The 14,047-nt window shown below is 39.6% G+C and overlaps 1 protein-coding gene across 6 annotated transcripts in view; it reads left to right on the top strand.

Annotated features, from left to right (window-relative positions):
* Nucleotides 1-14,047, top strand: part of CGNL1 (cingulin like 1) — a 229,473-nt gene that overhangs the window by 203,086 nt on the left and 12,340 nt on the right. For all 6 annotated transcript variants that reach the window (XM_030188928.1, XM_030188953.1, XM_030188921.1 and 3 more), the window contains exons 15-17: nucleotides 13-96; nucleotides 2,692-2,816; nucleotides 12,120-12,228. In XM_030188928.1, the coding sequence (XP_030044788.1) occupies nucleotides 13-96; nucleotides 2,692-2,816; nucleotides 12,120-12,228 (318 nt within the window). The remainder of the gene's footprint in view (nucleotides 1-12; nucleotides 97-2,691; nucleotides 2,817-12,119; nucleotides 12,229-14,047) is intronic.

Raw genomic sequence — 14,047 nt, 5'->3', positions numbered from 1 at the left:
CCTGAATTACAGATGGACCAAACGAGGAGTGAACTACTTCAGGAGAAAACTGTAAGACATGACCTGGAGTGTGACAAGATTTCACTGGAAAGACAGGTAAGGCACTTTTTTTTTTCTTTCTGCCATATTTCTATACTGTAGACAATGCAATTAGGCTTAATATTCAGAAATATAATATAAAATCCATTTGTACAGTTCTCAGGGCCTGATCCTTTAGCTGAAAAATATTTTTTTATCTGTAATGAAGCTGTTCAGCTCTGCACCCAAGAACCCGTCCCTCTCCATCACCACACATGCACCTATGGCTCAATCTGACTACAGATCTGTCACATTTCAAACAGCTCAGCTGAGATCTATGAACTGCATGGAAGCAGCAGGTTAATCAGTCTTAGGACCTATTGGTTATGCCAGATTAGTTTGAACCAATAGGGAAGGAGGGTATAAAAGGATGGGGTAGAAGCTAAATACTAAATATCATTATATGGAATGGGCCTTGGATCCATCCATACTGAATACAATTGTTCTTAAGTGTGTGTGTGTGTGTGTGTAAGTGTATAGATATAGGGAAAAAGAGTAATGATAGGCATATAACAGGCTTTCATACATTTTAAAAGCTTCAAGAAATGTCAAGGAAAAGTTATAATATGAAGATGGTAGAGAGGTTCAGAGGAAACATAAGGAAATGTTTATTTACTGAGAGTGATTTGATGCCAGAAAGTCTATATTTCAAGCAATGCCTGGAATAACCAACCAGCAGGGATGGTAAAAACCAATGTTGTTGCAGAGTCCATGCATGCTTGAGACAAATATACTAAACAGCGGTGAGGAACAGGTTTGAGAGGGTGCAGCACTACAAACAAACTACCCTTCACACCTTTTAGAGCAGCGACAAGGGGAGCGGTGATAAGCAAACAAGAAGCAGATAAGGAAAGGGCAACCTAGCAACACTGCCAGCCTCGGCGTAGTTGTATTGGAAACAGCAGGTTAGAATGCCCCAGAAACCAACTAGGATTATGCCAGCAGGTTAGCGATGGCCGGATTTTGTATACCAAGGTGATAAAATAGAAACAAAAAGGAGATACAGGAATTATGACCTAGTGACATCTGGATGCCAACCAGTTGGTAAAAACATATTATAATGCCTTGGAAACCAACTGGGTCAGTGCCAACGGTTTGGTGGCGGCCAAGTACTATCCATTAAAGTTGTGGGGCCTAGGTGGGTAGATATTTAGGAAGGGTGGTGTAAAAGCACTAGAAATTGAATTATATAGGAGAACTTGTATGCTTGTATACACAGAATGATAGAGAATCAACAAGGAAAATCAACACTGACTTGGATAAGGGGTGATATTTATCCTCCAAGCAGTCACGCTTTTTCAGCTGCAGCTGAGAGTTGGTTGTAGTTGTAAAAGGTAGAATCATTGGGCAAATTAGGCTTTAAGTAACTTTATTGAATGCGTTACTATGGGGTCAATTTTGAAAGACCTGCTGGGAGGTAATATTATCTAGTTAATAGTAACGTGTTATCTTTAGGTGTATTTACAACTGAGCTTAATAACCAGTTAATATAACTAGTTATCTTTATATGTCTTTACAACTGAACTTAATGACTAGGTCTGTGACTAAAAATTCTCTTACTTCTGGCTGGCTAAATCTAACCTCTCAAATTTCAAGTCTGCAGTTTGTTTAGTGTCAGGTATGTCAACTAGCTATTGCTGAAAATCCGTGTCTTTCCTTCATCCAACTATTTTCCTGCTAAATATGTGTGCTGTGTGCATGTAGGGAGTTTAACTACATTTTCAGAAACTGTTTATTTAGCTGACGTCTTATTTTAGTTGATTAAACCTTTTGGAAATTCCCCCCCATATTCTAGTTTGATCTATGCTTGTAGTAGAAACTAATTCAAAGTTATCTAAAAATGAGCTGTCCAATTTTCTGTTTTAGAATTGACAGAACTGTGCCAGTTAGCTTTTTCCTATTACATGTTCTAATTAAAAAGTATAAGTATTTTTCTACTGTTTTATATGAAATGAACTGGCATATACTCTATGTAGAAACCTGTATATAGACCTAGAATTTTACACAATCTTCCCATGCCTCTGTGCCTACTGTATCAAAATTTGGGGGGGGGGGGGGGGGGGGGGCTGGCAATCCACATCCTCTGTAGCTGTCTCCAGGATCTGCTGCTGGTGTCTCTGGTAGAAGCCATGAGCTCAAAGAGAAGTGTAGGTGGTAGAGTTACACTGAAAGAAAGGGGGCAGCACTAGATGGCCTGGAAGTAGCAACAATACAGTAGTAAACTATGGGCTATTATCAGCCTCATCTTGAGGGTTAAAGCACAGCATCTATCACAAACCCAATACTTTCTGTGCCGCTATAAGGCCAAAGAATGTTATTTTTTTCATAGTAAGAGAATAATTTATTTGTAACATTTGTATAGTGGCATATAAGTGCAAAATGCATCTTATAAAATTGCACTGTATATTCTTTTTACGAGTTTGTAATTCTTTTGCTTATTTCTACTATGTAAGCCGCATTGAGCCTGCCATGTGTGGGAAAACGCTGGGTACAAGTGTAATAAATTAATAAAATGTCTAAAGGGAAAGGAACACAGACAGCACCTAGGGACAACTGAAGGCTAAAGTCATCACTGACTGTATAATAATATAATCTACATTTGTTTGTTGCCAGCACAAGGATATGAAGAGTAGACTTGCCCATTTTGAAAACTCATATAGGTCTAATAAAGAAGGGCTTGTTGCACAAATGGAAGGAAGAATAAGAGAGCTGGAAGAACGGTTGGAAAGTGAAGAGAGGTAAGATGTGCCGTGTAGTTGAATAGCAAACCGGATATCATTTGTTCAATTAGCTGATTCTGTGGCTATGTGGAAGTAGATTATGTAGAATTAAAGGTCGTACAGTACACTGTAGGTGCTACCTTTTCATTTGCACTAACAGTACATCTGGGCCTAGCTTTTGAGAACTATGCTTCCTTTATTAGTTACCGAATTGCACAATATACTAACTTAGAAAAGAGTTACAGACCTAATGAAGCTCCAATAAAAAGGTGTCACCTACAGCTAGTTTTTTTTGTTTCTTATTTCTGTATATGTAAGTGAATTATCCTGGCAAGTATTTTGAGATGAATTTAGTTCTAAATTTAGAAAGAAAGTGGTATTTATTTTATCCCTGTGCTCATATCCTTCCTAAGGGAAATGATGGCCAACCAAAAAGAAGCTATGTTAGCAAAGACGCTGCTCACTCTAATTAAACCAAAGCAACATGAAATGGTTATATTTGGAATCATTGTATATGATTTATTCAAAATATATATGGTGCTGAAAAAAAGTCTATGAATCTCAAATATAAAAATAATTATGAACTTGTTTAATTTAAACCAAGAGCAAACTGTAGTGGAGGAGTGGCCTAGTGGTTAGGGTGGTGGACTTTGGTCCTGAGGAACTGAGTTTGATTCCCGGCACAGGCAGCTCCTTGTGACTCTGGACAAGTCACTTAACCCTCCATTGCCTGCCGCATTGAGCCTGCCATGAGCGGGAAAAAGCGCGGGGTACAAATGTAACAAAAATAAAAAAATAAATATCATTCATGGAGTAATAAAGAACCCCAAATTAACATTAAAGATCTACAGGCTTCTCTCACTATGGCTGATATGAAAGTTTAACATAAAACATGGGTGTAGAATCACAAAAATCAGTAATGATAGCTTCCAAACAAAATGATCCACTCAAAAATAGAGATTTATATAAAAAAAAAGAAAGTAAAAGCCTCAAAGAGCTCCAAATCCAAAGTCTAGGTGTGATCACTAAGATCTACTCTTCATGATCAGCAAAAACCTTCCATATAAACATATATTTTTTTCAGTTTTCATAAAACATCTCAGTATACAGCAATATTGAAGTCACTTCTTTCATCTATTCAGTAAAGGCAATCCACAGCTCAACTATATTCAGTGAGAAAATCCTCAGCTTTACTGATCCAAATATCAAATGCACTTATCTTTAAGCAGCACATAATAGAGTTAGCTTCTTCAATCATTCTCCAAACACCCCAGACCAATGATGGCCAGTGTTTTGCTTAGCTGCTTCAACAGGGTCCAAACTGTCAGGGCTATTGTAAAGAAAGAAGAAAAGTAATTAGGCTTAACTTGCTGCAATGTATACATGTTCAAAAATCTCATACAGGCTGTCAGTCATTCAAAATGGCCACCTCTTTTCACAGGTGATTGTCAGATGCTTTTACTCAATTCCTCCAATCAGCAATTCAGAAAATAATGACACCACTCTATACATGAATTCAAACTTGTGGGTTCCAATGATTTCAACGCAAAAATCCACTTCTGCTCCTGTTGAAGCAATATCCTACGTCTGTCTCCTCTACGTAGCTGAGCCACTCGCTGTAAAACTACACCGCAATTTATGAAAAGAATGCTTCAGATGTAAACAATGAGCCGCCAGAGGCAGACCTACTTTACTAGTCTGCAATGAACAATTGTGTTCCGTTAGATGAACAGAAAGTCTTCTTGAAGTCTGACCAATTCTTATCACAGGAACATATCAGGCAATAACGTACATAGGGATCCTTTTACCAAGCTGAGAGAAAAAGGGCCTTTTGCTAGCATCAGGGGCCGTTTTTCCTGCATGCCAGGGCCCTTTTTACTGCAGTGGGTAAAAAGCCTCCAGACAAATATGGCCATGCAGTAAGAGAAATTTTTACCATGTGGCCATGCAGTGGGAAGCCCTTACTGCCACTCATTCAGGTGGTAAGAGCTCCAGCAGTAACCCAGTGGTAACTGGGCAGTGCGTAGCGATGCCCGACTACCATCAGGTTACTGGTACGCAAGCCATTTACGCAGGTTTTCTTTTTTCCTCCGGAATTGGTGCACACTTGGGGCGGAACTACTGCCGGCAGTGTTGGGCCAGTGGTAGTCCCGATATAGCATTCGGTAAGCCTGTGTTGGGCTTACCAACGCTTTGTAAAAGACTCCCATGGTCTGTTTTACACGAAGTTCTTGCTTTCAAGAAATAGTTCTAATGATCCAATGAATCAGTGAACACAGAAATCTCTTGCATAATATCGCAGAGAGTACACTCACCGCATTTAAAGTGGCTGCCTAAAGCCTTGGCATCAGTAAAATCTTCATTTGAGGCTTTTTCTTCCTTTTTTTATATAAATCTCTAATTTTTGAGTGGATAATTTTGATATGAAGGTTCATGCATTAGCCATCAGGAGAAAACTGAATGAGAATGATTTTCATGAGAGGATAGCTAGAAAAAGAACCTAGCTCTCTAAAAAGGTTCACCAAGGAGCATCTGGATGAACCACAATAATTATGAAAAAAAAAAGGTTTCTGGACAAATGAGTCAAAATTGAACCTTTTGATCACACTAACAAATGATTTTTTTGTTGGAAGGCATTGTCTGATTTTCATCAAAGTAAGAACCTCATTCTGAATGTGAAGCATGGTGGTGGAGGTGCCGTGCTTACAGGTACTTTGCTTTATAAGATTTGGTGTGATCACAAATTCTGCTTTTATATCAGAAAATTCAAGAGGACAATCTCAGGCCATCTGAGTTGAAATTGATCCCAAATTGGACTGTGCAGCAAGATATGACACTACACATTCAAGTAAATCTATGGAATAGCTGAAGAAGAGAGGAAGATCATACATTTGGCCTGCCATTAAAGAACAGAGGAAACGGGAACTGCACGGAGATGCTGCTATGATTTCTGCCCTGAGGTTGGGTGTTTATGGCTGAGTGTAATCACTTTTGCCATCTTAGGTGCCTCCCAGCATATAACATTTAATGCAGGTGCAGCATGTGGCCATAAACATGTGCCTCCTGGGAGCTGGAGTGCTGGTCATAATGGATGATAGGGAAAACGAAGTTAAAAATATATTCATCTGAAATATGTCTTCCAGGCCAACGGCCTATGGATAGACATATGCAGCCTCTTCAATCTCCTGTTAATGTCTGTAAAAAGAATTCCTTTGTTTAGAGGAATCAAACTTAAAAGTTTTCAGGAAAAGTCTTCATTATTTCAAATGACTAAATATTGGAATTCATTTCCAGTAGATATATGAGCATCTTCATCATCTTCATCTTATTTTTGTTTTCAAAAACAATTGAAGTCTTATCTATTTTCTAAATTTCTGTTATGAATTGCAGGAACTCTTGTTGTAATGTAGCTATTTGGTGATATTGTATTTACTTACTACAGTTTTTTGTTATCCCTTTCTGAACCTAGTTTTAGGGAGAGAAGTGGGCTATAAAAACCCATCATCATCACCATCAAGAGCGGGCCACTGTGTCTCAGTTGGAGCTGAGAATTTCTTTAAGCTCCAGAAAATTTCTTTAAGCTCCAGAGACAGAAGTCTCTGCCTCCTCCTAAGTGTTGATTTGGAATCCCCTATTCTTGGGCCCCCTTTGAGCGACCCAGTTTGGGACTGTCCTCCCAATAGTATTAAGGCCCCTGAGGAGAAGTCTGCCAAGCAATTCAAGACGGTAAAGAGTGTTCTATGTAAGGTAGTTTGTCTATGTGTTGAGCCTAAGAGGCTTCAGAGGGAGATATCTCTATTGGAGATACAGAAAGTTATGTCTACGGTTGAGGTAATGTTCCAGGGGTCTGTTGGCTCAGTTGTGTAATTTTTCTAAAGATAGAACTAGGAAATAGGACCAAGAGAAGAGGCTGGAACCGATGAGTGCCTGCCTATGAATCCTAGATGCGACTCCTGCAAGCTATTTGTATAGCCAATATCAAAGATGGTTTGATTATCTATTATCAGTTGGAATTGACAGAGAATATGACCACTGATTGAAACCAGAGACTTCTCAACTTTCCTAATGCTTAATATCTGCTCTGGAATTATCTAAAATGTGTCTGAGGGATGTTCTCAAATTGCCCAAGGCTATAAGGATTCCTAGGATTTATTTTATGTCCAAAAGTATTCAGGTGGGCTCTGAGTAGGATAAGGGAATGAATGTTATGTTATCTGAAGGAAGCTTTGCTTTGTCGAATTTTTCACCTGTAGAGATTTCCACCCTACTTCGTTTTTTCATCAGAAGTTGATATGGTCATGATACTTACTAAGAAAATATCAATTTGCTTTTGTGGTCAGAAAGTGCAGATGTTTCCTTGATGTGGCTAGAAACATTGTTTATTTTGAAATCATTTATTCATTTTCAGTAGAGAGGTGTGGTAGCCCTGTTAGTCCACTTTTAAAGGTAATCAATAGAAATAAAACAAAATAAAACATGGAAAAGAAAATAAGATGATACCTTTTTTATTGGACATAACTTAATACATTTCTTGATTAGCTTTCGAAGGTTGCCCTTCTTCGTCAGATCGGAAATAATTTTATGGTTTATAATGGGCTAGAAAACCCAGATCTTTAAGTCCTGTCTGGTGGGTGTCAAAATATTTAATCATTCTGACTTCAAAGGTCTTAAGTTCTTATTGTTTTAAAGTTCTCTTTTAGGATTCTTACCATGAAATCACTGGTACAGTGTTCTGGTTTTGTAAAGTGCTGCCCCACAGGCGTGACATCTTTATTGGTACTAGCATTTTTCATATGGTGTCTATGTAAATTAAATCGCTTCTTTAGCATCTGACTTGTTTCTCCAGCGTAGCAGCCTTCATTTCATTTTTTACACTGAATGATATATACCACATTGGAAGATGAGCATGTGAAAGATTCCTTAATGTTGAATATTTTTCCTTTGTGAATGACTGTGGGGTCCTGTGAAATGTTTTGGCATAGTTTGCAGCTGGATATATTGCAAGGATGTGTGCCATTCTTTTCTTCTTGAGTCTGTGTTGGGAGCTTATTTCTAATTAAGTTGTGTTTTAAGTTGGGTGGCTGTCGGAAGGCCAGCACTGGTGGGGATGGGAATATCTCTTTCAGTAATTCATCCTCCTGGAGTAGAGGCTGCAGATCTTTTATGATTTTTCTTAATTTTTCCAGTTCTGGGTTGTATGTCACTATAAGGGGGGGATTCAGTCTGTGGCTTTTTTTTTTCTTTGTACTGTAGCAGATTTTTCCTGGGTGTTTTGAGGGAGGAGGCAATATTCTTGGAGATTATTTTGGGGTAGTAGCCTTTCTGTTCGAAGGATTCAGTCAGGATTTCAAGGTGTCTGTCTCTGTCCCCTGGGTCAGAGCAGATATGGTGGTATCTTGTGGCTTGGCTGTAAATAATAGATCTTTTTGTATGTGAAGGGTGGAAGCTGGAGTTGTGGAGGTAGCTGCATTTGTCTGTGGGTTTCTTGTATATGGATGTTTGTATATATCCATCGCTGATTGAGACTGTGGTGTCCAAAAAATTGACTTTTTCTGGGGAGTAGTCAATTTTGAATCTGATTGTAGGATGATATGTATTGAAGGAATTGTAAAATTGTTTCAGAGTTTCTTCCCCCTCAGTCCAAATCATAAAAATGTCATGATGTGTACTGGTAGTATTTTAGGGGTTTGCTGTGGTATGTATTCAGAAATGTCTCTTCTAGCTCAGCCATAAAGAGGTTGGCATATTGGGGTGCTGTCCTGGTGCCCATCGCAGTGCCCATTATTTGTAGATAGATATCATTGTTAAAGCGGAAATAGTTGTGAGTTAAAATAAATTTGATTAGTTTTGTAATGGTTTCTGGTGAGTATTGATGGTCCAGTGTGGATGTTTTTAGGAGTTTCTCACATGCAGCTATGCCATCCGCATGGGGAATGTTGCTGTATAGTGATTCTACATCCATTGTGACCAGAAGGGGTAATTGCTTGATATTTTTCAGTTTATTCAGAAAGTCTGTGGTGTCTTGTGTGAAGCTGTTTGTTTTGTGCACTTGTACTTGGAATGACTATTTTTATGCAAATACATGGTAAAATTTCAGCAAAACAAATATTTTCTTGGGATTCTATTTATCTGGAAATTGCATATGAGAAAAATTAGATGGGATAGTGTTCTGTTATTTCTATAAATTGTCTCTCATAGATTTAGTGGACATTGAGAGTATAATGGGTCCATTTTATGATACCAACTAGTAAAAAAAGGCCCGTTTCTTAAGGCAAGGAAACGGGCACTAGCAAGGCAATCCCCCACCCTCCCTCGCTGTGTCGCTGTGTCCCCTCCCAGCCTCCCTGGCCTGCCACCCACCCAGTTCAAGGCCCCCTCATGCCCCTTCCACAGAGTTCCAGACTCTGCCCTCCCTCCATTTTCAACACCCCTCCTCCGCATTACGTACCCCTGTAACCCCCTTCCGCGACCCTGTCGACCCCACTTCTCGCCGAAAACCGTCCCCTGCCGCCGTCGAGTACCTGTGCTGACAGGGGACCCCAACCCCCGTCAGCCGAAGTCGTGTTCTGGCCTTCGCGGCATTGCTTCCTCAATGATCTTCTGTTCAAGTTTCTGTGCGTGCGATTGACGTCAGATGCACATACAGGAACTTGAACAGAAGATCATTGAGGAAGGAACGCCGTGAAGGCCAGAACACGACTTTGGCTGTCGGGAGTTGGGGTCCCCCGTCAGCACAGGTACTCGACTGCGGCGGGGGACGGTTTTCGTGGGGGGGGGGGTCGACAGCGTCGCTGAAGGGGGGTCCAGGGGGCCGTAACGCCGGGGGGGGGGTTGAAATCGGAGGGAGGGCGGAGTATGGAACTCAGTGGGAGGTGCATGAGGGGACACGGGGTGTTGATGTTCGTCGGGTGGGGGGTCTGTGTTGCCCCGCTTCCTGCCACTTGCTCCGAAGTGGCAGGGAGCAGCGCACTGACAGCTGATTCCCAGGCAGGGGGAGGAGTACGTGTTTCCATACTCCTCCCCTTGCCTTGGAATCAGCTGTCACTGACGTCCTGCGCAGCCAATCAGTGGGATTCATGACGTCAGTTTGATCTACAGCACCTAGCAGACCACGGTGGAAGCCAGGGTCCCAAGCAGCGACAGAACGTTGGAGGTGAGAATTATTATATAGGATGACTTCATTAGTATGCTGAATTTCCTTTGTTATAGGTGTGGTCTTTGTGTGATGAACACTAGTCATGAGTACTGTGTGTGTGTAGTGGGTTTTCCCCCCTAATTCATTATCTTTATTTTTATCTTAGCCTTATTTGTGTTTTCCTTTATTGACTTATACTGGATGAAAAAAAAAGTGAAAATTTTTAAAAAATGGCTGAGGAAGAGAGTTTATGCCTTGACTGACTAAATCAAAGTCCTGACCTGAACCTCATTGAAATGAAGTCCTCAAATGTCAGAACCATAATATTTCTGTATGGAAGAATGGGCTGAAATTCCTAAAGGGCGGTATGAGAGACCGATCAACAGTTACTTCAGCTTGGAAAAGAGACGGATGAGAGGAGATATGATTGAGGTCTACAAAATCCTGAGTGGTGTAGAACGAGTAGAAGTAAATCGATTTTTTTTTTTTTTTTTTGCTTGTTCCAAAAGTACAAACACTAGGGGACACTCAAGGAAGTTACATGGAAATACTTTTAAAACAAATAAAATATTGTTTCACTCAACGAATAGTTAAGCTCTGGAACTGTTTGCTGGAGGATGTAGTAACAGCGGTTAGCATATCTGAGTTTAAAAAAAGGTTTGGACAATTTCTTGGAGGAAAAGTCCATAGTTTGCTATTGAGAGAGACATGGGGAAGCAGCTGCTTGCCCTGGGATTGGTAGCATGGAATGTTGCTAATAATTAGGTTTCTGCCAGGTATGACCTGGTTTGGCCACTGTTTGGAAACGGGATACTGAGCTAGATAGATCATAGGTCTGATCCCGTATTGGCTTCTCTTATGCTCTTATATTCTAAGAGTTTAAATGCATTTTCACAGAAGGATACTTATTGTTGAACCTTTTTGTTAAACCCCAAAGAGTATTTTTGATAATTTAACTTTCTCTCTTAGGGTTTTGATTATGATCTAATCAAATACTGATCCTCCTAAGGGGATTCACAGACTTTTTTCTCAGCACCGGAAATGTCCATCAGATTGTTTAAATTTTTCCAAGAACTTTCTGGATATTTTTAGCCAGCTGTCTTTACTAATTTTCAGCCACAAATTACCTTAAATGTAGCCATTCCACCATTAAGAGGCTTCCTGAAAAATTGCTCCCACATATGTATGGTGCATTGCAGTTGGAGCAAGAGGGACATACTCTACCTCTTGCTGCTGGCCTTTCTAGGAAGACATGCCACAAGTTAGTGGTATCTTGGGAAGAAGGAGGGTGTCCACTAGAAGACCTGAAGAATAGAGTTTGCAGGCGTGGGGTTGTGGAGGGGCCATGATTCTGATTGAGGGGACAGGTAGTTGTGGATTTCCCATATTGGGGGAGGAGTGGGTGGTTGAGTACTGGGTATTCAAGGGGAAGAGGTTATTAGAAACCATAAAGTCTGTCTTTTTTGCGCAGTAGTTTAAGAAACTAAGGTGTATAGTTAATTATGTGGGGTACCATTAAGATATCTTATTTTACCCCAGATCTCATTGCATAAAATGAGACCTGTGCTAAAATAGCATGAATTAGTGGTAAAATAACATGTCTTAAAGTTAGCCCACATTGAAAACTATGCACCTAAACTTAGCTGCTTATCACTGAAAATTAGTACTGAGTGACTAAGAGGATTATTTTTTAAGCACTTAGACTTATAAAGTTATATAGAAACCTATGGAATTTTGTAAGTCTAAGTGCTTTAAAAATGAGCTCCTTAGTCCTCTCCCAACTTTGCTGAAATTCAAATATACATAAGAATACAGTTATAATTACTGCCCCTTACTGCCTTGATAAGAAATCATTAAATATTGTTTGTCTCAGCATTACTTAACATAAACAGAGGCATGTTTACTAAGGTATGTTAGCATTTTTAACGCGCCTTTAAAGTAAGGTGTATTAAATGCTAACAGCCAGTTCATTCCTATGGGCGCATTAGCGTTTAATGCGCATCAACCATTAATGCGCATTAAAAATGCTAATGCGCCTATAGTACTCCTTAGTAAACATACCCCTTACAATTGATTGCAATGAATGGAATTAGAGGAGCAACACTGAATTTGTGTTGTACGTGTAGTTAAATGAGCCCTGAATGCAATTTTCTAATAATGTTTTTTTTATTTTTATTTTAAACCAGGGATCGGGCTAATCTCCAGCTAACCAATCGCAGGCTTGAAAGGAAAGTGAAGGAGTTAATGATGGAAGTGGATGATGAGCATCTCAGCTTAACTGATCAAAAGGATCAGGTAGGGAAGAAAGCTCCTATCAATTATATAGGACATGGTCAAGGCAACTAGCATAGCAGGGTTCAAGAAGATTTGGACAAGTTCTTGGAGAAAATGTCCATAAGACATCATTAGTTGGGACCAGTGCCATCACTTATCCTTTGAATTGAATCATGAGAAATTTGATCTACTTTTTGGGATCTGCCAGGCGCTTGTGACCTGGACTCTCCACTGTCAGAGATGAAATTCTGGGTTCAGTGAACTTCGGCCTGACTTGGCACAGCTCATATGTTCCCAACTTTCAAGAGTGGTGCACCATGCATGTGGAGGTCTTCCCACATTACTGTCATCATCAAATGGGGACCATCTCAGGTCACTTTTTTCTGTGGAGACCAATGGGTATATAATTTTTAACGCATAATTCATAAGTGTTTAAAAGTGTCCTTAAAATGTCTGTTTTCATACTAAGACTATTCTTCAATTGTTTTCACAGTTTTCTTAATTCTTTGTACAGGTATGTCTTGTGTCAGTATCAGTACATCAGGTGATATCAGTTAGAATTTTTAGTATTATATTGTTTGATTTCATGTCTAGTTTCAGCAGAAGGACCCCCAGTGACTTAAAAAAAAGTGCATTCAGTAAGGCAGGATAAACACTGATACCTATAACTTGTGCCTTACATGTGTTGGGCCTGACCACAATTATCTTTGTTGTGTCACTTTGTCAAGAGATGACTCCTGCTGTTCTTTGTGGCCATCAAGAGCAAAGAAAAAGATCTGTTTTATTTAATTAGTCCAAGTGCATCATCATTAATGGCATTCATTTGATTTAATTTTGTTTTTTTCCATTTATGAAACACATATGTTAAATAGCATAGCCTGATGCAGTTTACAAAAAGTAAAACAGAATAGCATTTCTTACAAATTTCCCATTAAAAAAATAGCATAAAATTATATGTTTGGCACTACCCAGTACATCGCCTACTCCACCCCAGAATTTTACATCCAAGAGTTCCGAGGAGCTGCAGTGGATGCTCGGGATGAATCAACATTGAGAAAACATTAGTTCCCCTCTAAGTCAAGTACTGATAGAAACCATTGAGACCGATCATTCAGTCTTGCTGACACGAGCTAAGGGCACCACTGCACCAGAAGTGATATCATAAGAACATAAGCGTTGCCATACTGGGAAAGACTGAAGGTCCATCAAGCCCAGTATCCTGTTTCCAACAGTGGCCAGTCCAGGTCACAAGTACCTGCCAAGATCCCAGAACAGTAAAACAGATTTTATACTGCTTATCCTAGAAATACTGTCAAAACGAATTAGGCGTTCTACTTGTTAAGTTATCAAAACTCAGCAAACATATGCAAAAAGTAGAAAAATAGAAAAGTGAGTGTCACACAGTACAATACTACATGAATTTTGGGGATGTCTCATAGATAATGATTTGGCTGTGTGTTATGACAAAATACTCTTGTCTATCAGCCATAGCAGTCTTTAATCATTGACCACCCCCTCCATCCAAATTTTAGTAAAAATAAATATTCATATGAGAGTACTTAGGGCACACACTTATAATGGTAGGAAGAAAACTATTTAAACTACCACTTAATCAATTGTCAAAATAACTTATCTTATGTATCTTATATGTGTAGTGAGGAGCATCCAGGAACCTTCGTTATCCCGACAGGACCTGTTTCGCCAAATTGCTTTGTCAAGGGATAATCGGTTCCAGCTTCCTGGTATATCTTATGCATAAGATATACCAGGAAGCTGGAACCGATTATCCCTTGACAAAGCAATTTGGCGAAACAGGTCCTGTCGGGATAACGAAGGTTCC

Source organism: Microcaecilia unicolor, chromosome 1, assembly GCF_901765095.1.
Source record: "Microcaecilia unicolor chromosome 1, aMicUni1.1, whole genome shotgun sequence".
In the NCBI taxonomy this organism is placed as follows: Eukaryota; Metazoa; Chordata; class Amphibia; order Gymnophiona; family Siphonopidae; genus Microcaecilia; species Microcaecilia unicolor.
Note: the sequence above shows the minus strand (reverse complement) of the source record. Positions and strands in the feature narration are given on the sequence as shown.